The sequence below is a fragment of the Chaetura pelagica genome, unplaced genomic scaffold (genome assembly GCF_000747805.2).
Source record: "Chaetura pelagica isolate M959 unplaced genomic scaffold, ChaPel_1.0 scaffold300, whole genome shotgun sequence".
Taxonomy (NCBI): domain Eukaryota; kingdom Metazoa; phylum Chordata; class Aves; order Apodiformes; family Apodidae; genus Chaetura; species Chaetura pelagica.
In genome coordinates, this window is record NW_009951945.1 from 2379987 (window position 1) to 2392820 (window position 12834).

General features: G+C 57.2%; 2 protein-coding genes across 2 annotated transcripts in view; one reads left to right on the forward strand and one right to left on the reverse strand.

Moving 5' to 3' along the window:
• Positions 1–455: 455 nt before the first annotated feature.
• Positions 456–6850, forward strand: FTCD (formimidoyltransferase cyclodeaminase). Its single transcript, XM_009997018.1, has 14 exons — positions 456–509; positions 1215–1398; positions 1684–1812; positions 2358–2446; positions 2674–2853; positions 2941–3078; positions 3342–3473; positions 4412–4473; positions 5238–5367; positions 5509–5670; positions 5909–5952; positions 6032–6170; positions 6504–6599; positions 6764–6850. The coding sequence occupies exons 1-14, from the start codon at positions 456–458 to the stop codon at positions 6848–6850; spliced, it is 1626 nt and encodes a 541-aa protein (XP_009995320.1).
• A 5870-nt stretch (positions 6851–12720) lies between these two features.
• The window catches only part of COL6A2 (collagen, type VI, alpha 2), a 22935-nt gene continuing 22821 nt past the window's right edge, over positions 12721–12834 (reverse strand). The window contains 1 exon segment of the mRNA XM_009996867.1: positions 12721–12834. This exon segment is cut by the window's right edge and continues 16 nt beyond it. Within this exon segment, the coding sequence (XP_009995169.1) occupies positions 12760–12834 (75 nt within the window). The 3' untranslated portion in view covers positions 12721–12759.

Below are 12834 nucleotides of genomic sequence, written 5' to 3' on the forward strand. Positions count from 1 at the left end.
CTTGGGGTGCCCACACTGCAGACCTTAGGGTGCAGCTCTCTCCCAGCATCACAGAGTGCTATGCCCTGGGTACAAGCAGGCTGCCCCATCTGGTAGCCACAGCACAGTGCTGGGCACAGCAGATGCTTTTCTACATGTGTCAAAAGTCACCCTCTCTTGGCAAATTATTTGGTGGCTGTGGGTAATGAGTGCTTGTAGGCTGGCCCTGCTGTGGGGGCAGCACCCGTGTGGCCCAGAGCTGCTCCAGATGCAGAAGGGCCAGTTCCACAGTTGTTTATGCAAGACCCTTTCTGTCTCTTGGCCACAGATCGATGAGGTTAATGAGAAACCCTGGCCTGGGCAGGGGCAACGGGTTGGGTGCCCGGAGGCTTTTGCAGGACAGGAAGGGGCAGGCACACCCACAGGGCACAAGGAGCTGAGCGTGGGGCTGCAGGGTGCAGGCAGACCCTGGGACTATGGCCAAGCTGGTGGAGTGTGTCCCCAACTTCTCGGAGGGGAATAATAAGGAGGTGAGGGAGCACGAGGAGGGGCTAAGGGGTGGGAGATGCTGGGGTGTGGGTGGATGGGCTGCTCTGGTGGAGGCTGCTCTGCCTCCTTTGAAGTGCTGCACAGCTTTCACTGTCTGGATAATGCTGAAAATGCCCGAAGGCAGCCCCTGTTCCCTTTGGAAACCTGGTAAAAACTGGGGACTCAGACCCATCTCTGCTCCCCACTGCCTGCAGGTTGCTGCAGCACCAGCCTAGGGTGTTCTAGCATAACCACTTCAAGAAATACCACTTGTTATGCCAAAATACCCCATCCAGGTTAATGGGATCTGTGCTGGGCATCAGCCCTAGGCTGGACTTTGGCCCTGCTGGAAGTGAGAAAGTTCAGCAAACCCAGAACCTGTTTTGCAGCTATCAGGGGACAGTATCCTCAGGAACAGCACTTTGGGATGGTGCTTTCCAATATGCAGCAGTAGCTGAGCAGCTCTCCCCCACCACAGTGTGTTGGGGGCTCACTGGAAGGCCAGGGTGTCCCAGACCCCTTTGGGTAGGAGTGGGATGCTCATGCCTTTGGATCCTGCCTCCCCTGGATCCATCCACCCTGATGGTGTGGTCATCCCCAGCCTCAGCGGGAAGGGGAAAGAGTTGAGAAAAGGTGTTGCCTACCTTGTGAGGCCAGGGCTGTGGGTCCTGCTGGCTCATCCACCTTGCCCCCCACTTGTCTGGCAGGTGATTGATGCGGTGGGACAGGCCATCTCCAGGACACCAGGCTGTGTGCTGCTGGACGTGGATGCTGGTGCCTCCACCAACCGCACGGTCTACACCTTCGTGGGGTCTCCGGAGGCTGTGGTGGAAGGGGCCCTGAGTGCAGCCCGAGTGGCCTGGCAGCTCATTGACATGAGCCAGCACACGGGTGAGGCTGGGGGTTGTGCAGGAGCTGACCTGGTGCTGAGAAGCCCCGGGGCTGCGCTGCGTGGTTGGCTCTGGGTGGGACTCGGCAAAGTTCTTGCTCATCTTCTTAATCCAGAGAGGCTGAATCCCTCCTGTCCCTGGGCTGGAACAGACGTTGCTGCCATAAACACAAAAATCCTCACAGCAGCAGTGCCCAGTTTGCAAAAGAGGCTGGGAAAAAGCTGTCCTGCCTCTTTGCCCACTTGCTCTTTCCCAGCTCCCAGCCTTAAATCTACCCTGTCCCCAGGTGAACACCCTCGCATGGGGGCCCTGGATGTCTGCCCCTTCGTGCCAGTGATGAATGTCAGCATGGAGGAGTGTGTCACCTGTGCCCACCGCTTCGGGCAGCGCTTGGCAGCGGAGCTGGGGGTGCCAGGTGAGTGGGGGTTCAGGAACCCGCTCCAATCCCACCCCACACACCTTTTGCAAAAGCTTAACCAAGGAGAACATGGGGCTTGCTCCCACATGGGCAAAGCTGGGCCCAGCTAGGTGAGGTGCCACCAGCCCTGCCTGGTGGTGCTCAGCCCTGCCCTGTCTGGCAGTTTACCTGTACGGTGCGGCGGCGCGGGAGGAGAGCAGGAAAGCGCTGCCCAGCATCCGCCACGGGGAGTACGAGGCGCTCCCTGAGCAGGCGACTCGCATGGGGGCCCTGGATGTCTGCCCCTTCGTGCCAGTGATGAATGTCAGCATGGAGGAGTGTGTCACCTGTGCCCACCGCTTCGGGCAGCGCTTGGCAGCGGAGCTGGGGGTGCCAGGTGAGTGGGGGTTCAGGAACCCGCTCCAATCCCACCCCACACACCTTTTGCAAAAGCTTAACCAAGGAGAACATGGGGCTTGCTCCCACATGGGCAAAGCTGGGCCCAGCTAGGTGAGGTGCCACCAGCCCTGCCTGGTGGTGCTCAGCCCTGCCCTGTCTGGCAGTTTACCTGTACGGTGCGGCGGCGCGGGAGGAGAGCAGGAAAGCGCTGCCCAGCATCCGCATCGGGGAGTACGAGGCGCTCCCTGAGAAGGTGAGCCTGGCAGCACCTGGCCAAGCAGGACCTCTCCAGCTTGGGGAGGGATCTGGGAGCTGGCCTAGTCCCCCCCTGCACCCAGCAGAGCTGGTGAAATGCCTTGGGTGCTGCTGCAGATGGTGGTCATGGCAGATGCTGGCTGGGGAGGGCAATGCCTGTCCCTAGGAAGGTGGCTTGCACTGCCCAGAAGTGCCAGCTCACATGCTCTTCTCTCTCCTCCCCAGCTTGCAAAACCAGAGTGGGCTCCGGATTTTGGGCCCCCAACCTTTGTCCCCCGGTGGGGGGCCACGGTGACAGGCGCCCGGACCTTCCTCATTGCTTACAACATCAACCTGCTGTGCACCAAGGAGCTGGCTCACCGCATCGCCCTCAACCTCCGCGAGCAGGGCCGCGGCCCCGACCAGGTACCTACTGCCAGTGGCACATTGGAGTGACCCTGCTTGTCCCCCAGACCTCCCGGGCCCTGCCTTGACTGTGGTGGGTCTTGGCAGCCTGGGCGCCTGAAGAGGGTGCAGGGCATCGGCTGGTATTTGGAGGAGGAGAACATAGCCCAGGTTTCCACAAACCTGCTGGACTTCGAGACCACACCGCTCCACGTCGTCTACGAGGAGGTCTGCCGAGATGCAGAGGTGGGTGGCACTGGCTGGTCAGTAGGGGGTTCACAGAGCATGTCTCCCAAGGTCAGGCTCTGCTTTCCCTCACACCTAGCTCAGCCATGCTAGGCAAAGAGCTGAGCAGCATGTAACCCGCTAATCTTCCCTGCTTCTCCACTGAAGGCTTACCTGTGAGCCCCCTGGGTCCTGTGAAGGAATGGGAACCAGCAGGCTGGGGTGGTAGTGGCAGCAGGGCAGGTTGCTCTGGGGGACAGTCACATTGCCAATGTCCTTCACAGGCACTGAACCTCCCTGTAGTGGGGTCCCAGCTGGTGGGACTTATTCCCAAGAAGGCCATGCTGGATGCAGCTGAGTTTTACATCAAAAAGGAAAAACTCTTCATCCTGGAGGAGGAACAGAAGATCAGGCTGGTAACGTACCAAGACAAGCATGGGATCGTGAGAAACACCTACCCCCCCACCCCCCCCAACCTCCCAAAGTGTCACTGAGCAGAGATTTGGGACCTCAGCAGCCCTCAGGAGTGACACTTGTCTCCAGGGACAGTGTCTGGCAATCTGTGAGGGCACAGTGAGTAGGGCAAGATGCTTTGTGGTCCTGAGGATGCCAAGATGCTCGGGGAGTAGAGATCCTACCCCACGAGGACAGTGTGGGCAGCAGCTGCACAGCTTGCCTGCATGGAGGCCAGGTCAGTGACTGGCAGTTCTGCTGCAGGACAATACGAATCACGAGTTTGCATTTTCACAAGTTCCCCCCCCCCAACCTCCCAAAGTGTCACTGAGCAGAGATTTGGGACCTCAGCAGCCCTCAGGAGTGACACTTGTCTCCAGGGACAGTGTCTGGCAATCTGTGAGGGCACAGTGAGTAGGGCAAGATGCTTTGTGGTCCTGAGGATGCCAAGATGCTCGGGGAGTAGAGATCCTACCCCACGAGGACAGTGTGGGCAGCAGCTGCACAGCTTGCCTGCATGGAGGCCAGGAGGGGAAGGAGACCTCCCCTGAGCTCAAGGACAGTGGGTGGTGTTATGGGAAGCTGTGCCAGGACAAGGGCAAGCTGGAAACAAGGAGACAGGCTCTGCTTTTCAGCTGCAGGAGGGAGGGACTTTTCCACCCTATGGGGAACGTGCTAGATAAGAGCAACCTAATTATTAAACCGTGCAGTTTCCAGTCATTTGTAGGTGGCTGCACGACACCCCCAAGTCTGGGATGGGACAGGCTGGTGACACTGGCTGTCCCCTCTCTGGGCTGTGCCCCAGGCAACTCTGGATCACCCCTGGTTAATTAACAGCAGGGAATGAGGATGCAAGGGGACATCCCGTGATGGGGCTGACACGTGGTGCTGCTCCTTGCAGGTGGTCAGTCGGCTGGGCCTGGACTCCTTGACTCCATTTCACCCCCGGGAGCGCATCATCGAGTAGGGACCCCTGTCCTGCTTCTCCTGGTGGTGCCCATCCCCACCCAGCTGGGGGGGGAATCCCACTGCCAGCACCTTGCACTCACCTTGTTTCAGGAGCAGTGACAGCACCCAGCTCCTCTTCACAGCCCGGGGACATCTCTGCTGGGTGTGGGTGCAGGCGTGGGGTGGTCCCTGCTTCCAAGTGATGGTGGTTGTGAACCTGGGGTGGGGGGACTGCAGGTCACTTGGGCAGGCAGTGGGAACAAGTTTGGTAGTCAAAAGTGAGCATGTACGTGTTAGGTTTTCCACCCCAGCCCAAATTTCACTGCCTGGGGCTCACGTGCTGCTCCCCAGGGAGGGAGGCCATGCTGCAGAGCCCAGGGGAAAACACACATCTGAGGGTGGAGAAGAAGGGAAACCCACCCACGCTGAGGTGAAACCAGGATGTGCACTTTAAGTCCTTGCTGTCCCCTGCTGAAGATGTGGCTACAGGTGTTTCTGTCCCACCAAACACCATTTGCATGAGCCCACCCTGCCTAATGCAGAGCAACACCACCAGGACACGTGCTCCCCAGCTGTCCATCTGTCCCCATGGAACTCGTGTCTTCTCCTCAACCCTCCTGCTGGGTTTTTTGGGCCAGCCCCTTTCTCAGCCACTCACAGGGCTAAGGGGTGGATGAAAACCTGTTGGGAGTGGGCAGTGCTGGCTGGGAAGGGATTGGGTGGTGGTGGAGGGGTTCCCTGTAGCTGGGGAACTCTGACCTGGGGTGGCTGTGCTGCAGGTACCTGGCACAGGCAGGAGAGGTGGATGGGGGGCTGGTGTCCAAGCCCCTGGGTGCCTTCGTGCGAGCTGTTGGTGGGAGGTCAGCGGCTCCAGGAGGAGGATCCGTGTCTGCAGCTGCTGGTGCCCTGGTAGGTGCCCCACAGCAGAATGGGGTCCCTGCCTGCCTGGAGGGGGTCCTCTGGGTGTGCTGAGCCTCTGAGGAGAGCTGGCATAGTGGTAGCAGTGGGTGCTGTGTCCTGCTGGAGAATTTTCCCCCCGTGTCCTCGCAGGGAGCAGCACTGGGCTGCATGGTGGGGCTGATGAGCTACGGGAAGAGGCAGTTTGAGGAGCTGGACCCCATTATGAGGAAGCTGATCCCTCCCTTCCACCAGGCCATGGATGAGCTGGTGGCAATGGTGGATGCTGACTCCCGTGCCTTCAGCAGCTACATGGTGAGGTCCCACCAGCAGCAGGTGTCCCATGGAGGAGTGGGGGACTTTCCAGCTGGGAGAGGCGCCAGTGTCACTGCGCCCCAGTGTCCTTAGGAGTCTGGCTGTGACCTTGGCCTAAGCCAGGGCAAGGGACACCATCACCTAGAGGTGGTTTGCAAGAACATGACAGCTACTGGGTCTGCACTGACCCCCAGTGCAAGGCTCAAATGGCAGCAAATCTGTTCTTCTTTGCCTGCAGGAAGCTATGAAGCTGCCAAAAAGCACCCCTGAAGAGCGGGAGAGGTGAGCTGGGCTGGTGGGGATGCGCAGATGGGGGAGCATGACCAGCCAGTGCTCACCCCAGGGCTGTCCCCGCTCCCAGACGCACAGCTGCCATGCAGCAGGGGCTGAAGACAGCTGTGAGGGTGCCCTGTGCCCTGGCAGAGAAGGTGAGTGGGCTCTGGCCTGCTCTGAAGGAACTGGCACGGCACTGCAACCTGGCCTGCAAATCTGACATCCAGGTACGGTCCCGGGCTCACGTGCTGCCCCAGCTCTTCCCTGCAAGGTGTCCCACTGTGCCCTCGACTGGGATGCTCCTCTTTAGCCTCACTTCCCAAACTGGCCAGTGCCTTCTGCCTGCTAACTTTTGGCAGCTTGCAGCCCTGGTGGGAGAGGTGACCTCCACCAGCCCCTGCCCGAGCTTCCCTACCTGTGTTACAAGGTCATGAATGGTCCCCACGTCCTTGAAGATACCTGGTTGGGAATGGGTCATGGAGAGTGGGAGTCCTGCTGCAAGGACCATACAGTGGTGCTCTCCTTCAGCAGAAGAGCTTCTTGCAAGCCTCTTTTCCTAGGTGGGAGCCAAAATGCTGGAAGCAGCTGTGTTTGGAGCTTACTTCAATGTCATGATCAACCTGAAAGACATAACGGATGAGAAGTTCAAGCTTGCGGTGAGCAGGGGCTGTGTGTGTGCCCTTGGTGGTGGGGATGAGGTGGAGAGGAAGCCCTGAGGACCCCTCGTGCCTGGCCACCTTTGCCACCAGTGGGATGCATGGGGTGGATGGCTCTACCTGCCCTGTTGAGTGGCCAATGATGCTTCTCCCTCCCCACACAGATGTCACAGAAGGTCTCTGGGCTGCTGGAGGAGGCGAAGCAAAGCTCAGCGCTCGTGCTGACAGTGCTGGAGAAGCGGGCAGCCTGAGAGGGGCTTGGGGACAGCCTGGGGGCTCTGCAGCAGCAAATACAGCTGGGAAACACACTTCATCCCTGTCTGGCCTCCTTCAGTATCTGCTCCACTCCGGCAGATCCCAGCGTCATCTCCCCTGCTGGCCTTTCCCTAGCCAAGGGTTCCTTTTGCTACCTGGAGCTCAGACTTCAGGCTCCATCCCCTCATCCCTGGGGCAGAAGGTGTCCCATGAGGGAGTGGGGAACTCTCCAGCTGGGAGTGGGGCCAGCATCACTGTGCCCCAGTGTCCTTAGGAGCCTGGGCAGGCAATGTCTGGGGCCACAGGGCTCCCAACAGAGGGGACAGCAGGGACCTCGTGGCCCCTGCCCAGGAGGAGATCCTTGTGCATGGGCACCTCCTGACCTGTACATCCCTGTGTGTTTCTGTGCCCAGAAACACCCCGAAGACACCTCCCTGGAACAGTCCCTTTCTGCAAGGTGTCTTTTGGACTGTGTGGGAGGAGACCAGCCTGAGTCATGGCTCGCTGGCCCAGGAAGGGAGCCCTGCCAGCCATGGGGCAGCGCGGGGGGCGGCTCTGATGGCAGCTATCACCTCCCGCACCTGCACGCCAGCCTGAGCACTGTCACAGGGAGACACCAGCTGGACCCTGAGCCCTGCTGCCCTACCACAGTGCCCACGGGAGGGTGACCCCCCACCTTGGACACCGTGCCCGTGCTGGGGGGCACTGAGCCAGGGTTCGTGGTGGGGACGTCTGAGTCACCCCCACTGAGTCACCCCCATCACCTGATACCGGGAGGTGAAGCCACCACCCTCCAGTCTCCTTTTTTATCAGCCCTGTGGGACCTTTGTGCCAGCTGGGAGCGGCGTGTTGACGTTTCCCAGGTGCCCATGGTGACAGCTGTGGCTCAGCTGTGTCCCCCTGCCTGCTGCACCCCTCCTTGCCCCAGCAGGACTCTGGTATATAAGGTGTGCCTGCCACCCCAGGAGAGCTGTGCCAAGGAGGGTGCTGCTGCCAGCAGTGCTTTCAGAGGTGCTTCTGCTGGGGCTTTTCTGCAGCTTAGGTGAGCAGAACCATCTCCTCAAGGGCAGGCAGGGGGGGATTGGGCTGGGCACCCAGGCTTGGCTGGAGTTGACATATGATTTCTATTAACCATATGCTTGGGCTCTGGGGGTGCACAGAGGTGGGACAGTCACTGCCTGGGGGTGGTGCTGTCACTCAAAGGGATGAAGGTGACTGTTGGGGTGTGTCCTTGGGAAGGAGCTGGGGCAGAGGAGCCAGGTTCCACCTGCTGGCAGGGCTGTGGGGTCCCTGTGACAGGAGGTGCCAGGAGGGAGCCCTGACAGTGTCTGCCCTTCTCTTGCAGCTCCAGACCACAGAGGATGTGGAACCCCAACCCAGGTGAGAGGCTGTGGGGCTGGGCGGGGCTGTGGGGAGCACAGGGGGGCTCAGTGCACTCCCCACAGGCACACAGGGGGCATTACCTGCCTAGCAAAGGGGAGTGGGCATAACTTGTGAGGAGGGGGTACAGCGCAGGGGGGCACCTTTGGGTGCATGGGTACACCTGCTCCCTGCAGTGCCTGTCAGGGCAGGGCCAGGCTCTGATCACTAACACCCTCCCCTCTCCTCCTAGGTGCTCCCAGTGGGGTGCCACCACCACAACTGCAAATCTGCCCAGCAGCCCCTCCAGGATACCCTTTTCACAACACTCCAGCAGGCCCTAACCCCAGCTACCCCCAAATGCCACCTGGTGCCCCTGGGACCTATCCGCCAGGACACCCACCCAGCCATCCTTGTGGGCCCTCTCCACCAGCCCCCTACCCACAGGGGCAGAACCACCATGGGCACCCTCCCCAAGAGCATCATCCCCATGGACACCCCCCACAGGGGCATCATCCCCACAGACACCCCCATTCAGGACCACAGGGGTGCCCCCCTGACTGCCATAAGAAGCACCACAAGAAGCATAAGAAGCACTCCAAGCACCATGGACACAAGGTAAGAGCGAGGTGGCCCCAAACCCTTCCAAATCTCTGCTGTGAGCTTTGGAACCCCCTCACGTGTGACCCAGCATCCAACCTGGGCACCTTGGGCTCCCCTCTTCCACCCTGCAGGCTGCCAGCACCTCAGTGGCTTTTTTTAGATGTGGAGACTTCCCTTTGTGTCATAACTAGGCAAGCGTGAGTCATTCCAAGCAAGTCTTTAGAAACATGACCCCTGAAATACCTTGAAGCCATTTGAAATGGTGGCTTAGCTCAGGGTGCACCAGGCAGCTCTGCCTTAAATCCCAGGACTTTGTCCTGCTCATCTGAGATCCAGTTGTGCCTCTGTGAGGAACGTTCACTCACTGTCCTGCAGCAGAGAAACAGTTCAGTTTCATCTTAAAAACTAAACCAAAACAAACACCCAACAAATAAAAAAATACAGCAATTCTCTGTGCCAGGAGTTGATGGTCCAGAAAATGCTGTTCCAGGAGGGGGCACCATCCAGGGTAGGTCTGATTGCTAAACAGAATCCCAGTTCCACCACGGGAAGGAGGAGCATTTCCCAAACCAAGCAAACCATCAGCTCTTCTCACTGTGCAATGACTTTGTGATCTGCTTGGACCTCTGCCCTTAGTGGCAGAGAGCAGGACCCTTCTGGAGTTCCCTTGATTAGTAGTAGCAATAATAACAACTGTGACAATCAAAACAATAGCAATAATAAATATATAAATAAAAATAAGTAAAAATTAAAAAACTCCCCTCCCACAATATGTCTGTAACTATATTCTCCGAGCAGAAAAATAATGGTTCCAAACTCTGAAATGTGGTATTTGACAGCCCTGCATTCAAGATTGCAGTGATGTTTTTAGCAGCCCTTTTATCTCCAAGTCAGGGTCTCCTGGCCAGGGTTTGCTGTCTGAGGTGGTGGTGCTGTCCTGACTCCCAGAGGGGCAGAGTCAGCTGTCCCAACTCATTCTGGGCTTGCAATCCAGCCCGTGTGCAAACCTGAGGGCTCCTCTTCTGCTGGTGTGCAAAGACACCTGGGGAGCGGTGGGTCTGCAGCCACCACTGGCAAAACCTCAACCTGGCCCCAGCTGGATACCAGGAATGGGAACCCACCACAGGATGGCTCCAACACTTACCAGAAACGGGGTGAAAAAGGGTTGTTTCCACGATACCCTGAAGTAATTTTATTTTCTGTCCTCCAGCACTCCAGCAGCTCAAGCAGCAGCAGCAGTTCTGACTCTGACTGAGGAGGTCCTCTCTCACCTGCAGGATGGTGAATGATGAAACATGAAGCCACATACCCCTTGGGAACCACCTGCATATGTTGCTCTACTCCTTTCCCCTTTCTCTTTGGGTGGAGTCTTGCCTGCTGAGCATTGTTCTTGTTTTTAGCTTGTAAAATCTTTGACCTGGAATCACTGTGAGGTGATGGGCAGCAGCTCTGTCCTCTGCCTTTCAGAGGAGCCCACTGAAAGTCACCCCCAGGGCTGCACGAGCAGCGTGGGGAGCATCACATGCTGGTTTGCAGTCTCCTGGTGTCCGTGTGTTTCTTCTTGCGCAGCGATGCCACCTGCCAGCAGGGACCCCATTGCTGGAGAAGTCCTCACCTTTCTCAGGAGCTTTCCCAGCTGTAGCAGAGGGGCTGGCCAGGGAATTGTAGAATCACAGACTGGTGATTCTAGAATCACAGATTGGTTTGGATTGGAAGGAACCCTAAAGATCATCCAGTTCCAACACCCCACCACGGGCAGGGACACCTCCCACTAAACCAGGTTGCTCCAAGCCCCTCCAACCTGGCCTGCTTCCCCTTTGCCATAACTTCTCCCTTGCTGAGCTGTCTGGGCTGCCATCCTCCATGCCAGGGGAATAATTAATAGGAGAAGTAATGACCTGTCTTTCTGAAGCCCCTGAGCCCCAGGTCTGCAGCATTCCTGTGAGGCAAGGTGAAAACCTGGCAGTGCTTTCACCACAACTGTCACACACACAGGGCTGTTTAGCTGTTGTTGGACTTTTGTTTTGCCCATTGTCCTGGCTCAAGAGGACCTTTCCCTGCCCCATTATCAAGCAGGCTCTGCTGCCAGCTGATGTGACTGGTTGTGGGACTAGGGGCACAAACAGGAGCAGCTCACCATAGAGGAGGGTCTCTCAGAGTTGGTGCTGCCACGTCCATCCCTGCTGCACTGCTGGCTGAGCACGTGCTGGAGAGGTGGCACTTGACTCCTGTGGTGTCCCTCTGCATGCAGCTGTGTTCCTCAAAGTTCCCTGCTGGCTCTCCTCTCCTAGGGAGGGAAAACAAGGCAGTGACACTGCAGGACACGTGGCCACGGCCACAGCTCCCCTCTACCATGCCCCTCCCTGCACCAGTGCCACTGGCTTCTCTGCACCCTGTGCCTGGGGTCCTCTATAGACAAGCCCAGCCCAGCCCCTCCTCCCTACTCCACCTCCATCACTGTGTATACAGCCTTGTAGAAATGTCTCTGGCCTCAAAGAAGTTCCTCTGCCCCATCGTCCTTACCTGAGACACACAAGTGGTGGATGCAAGAGGGGCTGAAGAATGTGTAGGGGAAGCCTGACTCAGGTGCAATGCCACCTTCAGTGGTGGGGAAAGACACAGCCCCCCTCCAGGAGGGGCACCTGAGGACCCCTGCTCTCCTCACCCATGAACGGGTGAGGAACATGAAGCAGGTGAGAAATGGAAGACACGACCTTCTGAAAGACCAGTGTCTCACGAGGGGGGTGTGGGCCAGGGGGCAGAGGAACAGGTCTGCAAGAGGACTGCTGGACACAGTGGGGAGGGCTGGAGGGGTCCCATCAGCATCCTGTGGTCCTTCAGGTCTTCAGCAGTGTCCTGTGACCCCTGTCATGAGGAACCCCTGGTCTTGTGCCCTGGCATTTCTCAGGAGAGCCATAAGACAAACTTACCTAGACTTGGCAGACCCAGGAGACGAAGAATGATTTTTCAAAAGAGACAAAACACAGAATAAAACGCTCAGTTTTTTTTCAGGATAGGGTGAAAAGAGTTTATTGGTTTATTTTTGCAGTCAGCACAATTCAAGTTCAAATCTGGGCATTGCTCAGCAGATAAAGGTGGGAAGAAGGCACCACATTTGCTTTGAGCACATTGGGAGGACAGGGAAGCAGCTGCCCAGTATTCTGTGAGATGTTGGGAAGCATCCTCCCTTCTCAGCCAGGAGTTTGGGTGCAGGAATAAACGAACAGGTTCTGATGAAGGTCAGAAAGGCAGAAGGAAGAACAGAAAAATAAAGACCTTAAAGGTGAAATTTAGGATAGATCCCAAAAGGAGCATCTGTGAAGAGCTGGAGAAGGCAGGAAAGCCTCTCACCATCCTGGTGCATCTGGGAAAGAGGAGCAAGCCCCCAGAGGCCATGCAAAAGGAAAGCAAGTTGCTGACACCTTATATGTCACAAACTCACCCAGTTCTCTCAGGGCAGAAGTCCTGAGAGAGCAAAAAAACAAATGAGATAATCTGGAAAAGGATTTGCTAAAGAACAGGGGATGTTGCAACCGTCAAGCTCCTCACTGGATGCTAAGGGATACTGAGTTTTTTGACTAGAGATGATCATCTGTCCTACATTGGGAAGGTTCCTCACTTCTCTGACAAGCCCTCCTAGGACTACAGTACGTTTGCAAGGCATGGCTTGGTGTGTGTAAAACTTGACAGAAGTAGGTCCTATGGCTCTGCATCCTGCTTCATTCCTGGTTTTAATTAGCACCATAAATGTGAGATACATGATTTTTCATAATGAAAACCAAAAAAAAAGAGCTCTGGATTTTGGCTAGAAAGGAGGACCCAGAGGGCAGCTGCTCTGGGCCAGCTTAGAGTTGCTAGCAACCATACAGAGGGGAGAAAATGAAACAGGCAAATATCAGGGGTGTGTATACAGGTGAGAGGAGGACACGTGCACCCCCTTCATTTAACATATCCACCTAATGAACCTGTCGAAGAAGCTGGGCTGGGAGAGGCTGTCATAGTCCTTCTCCCTGAAGAT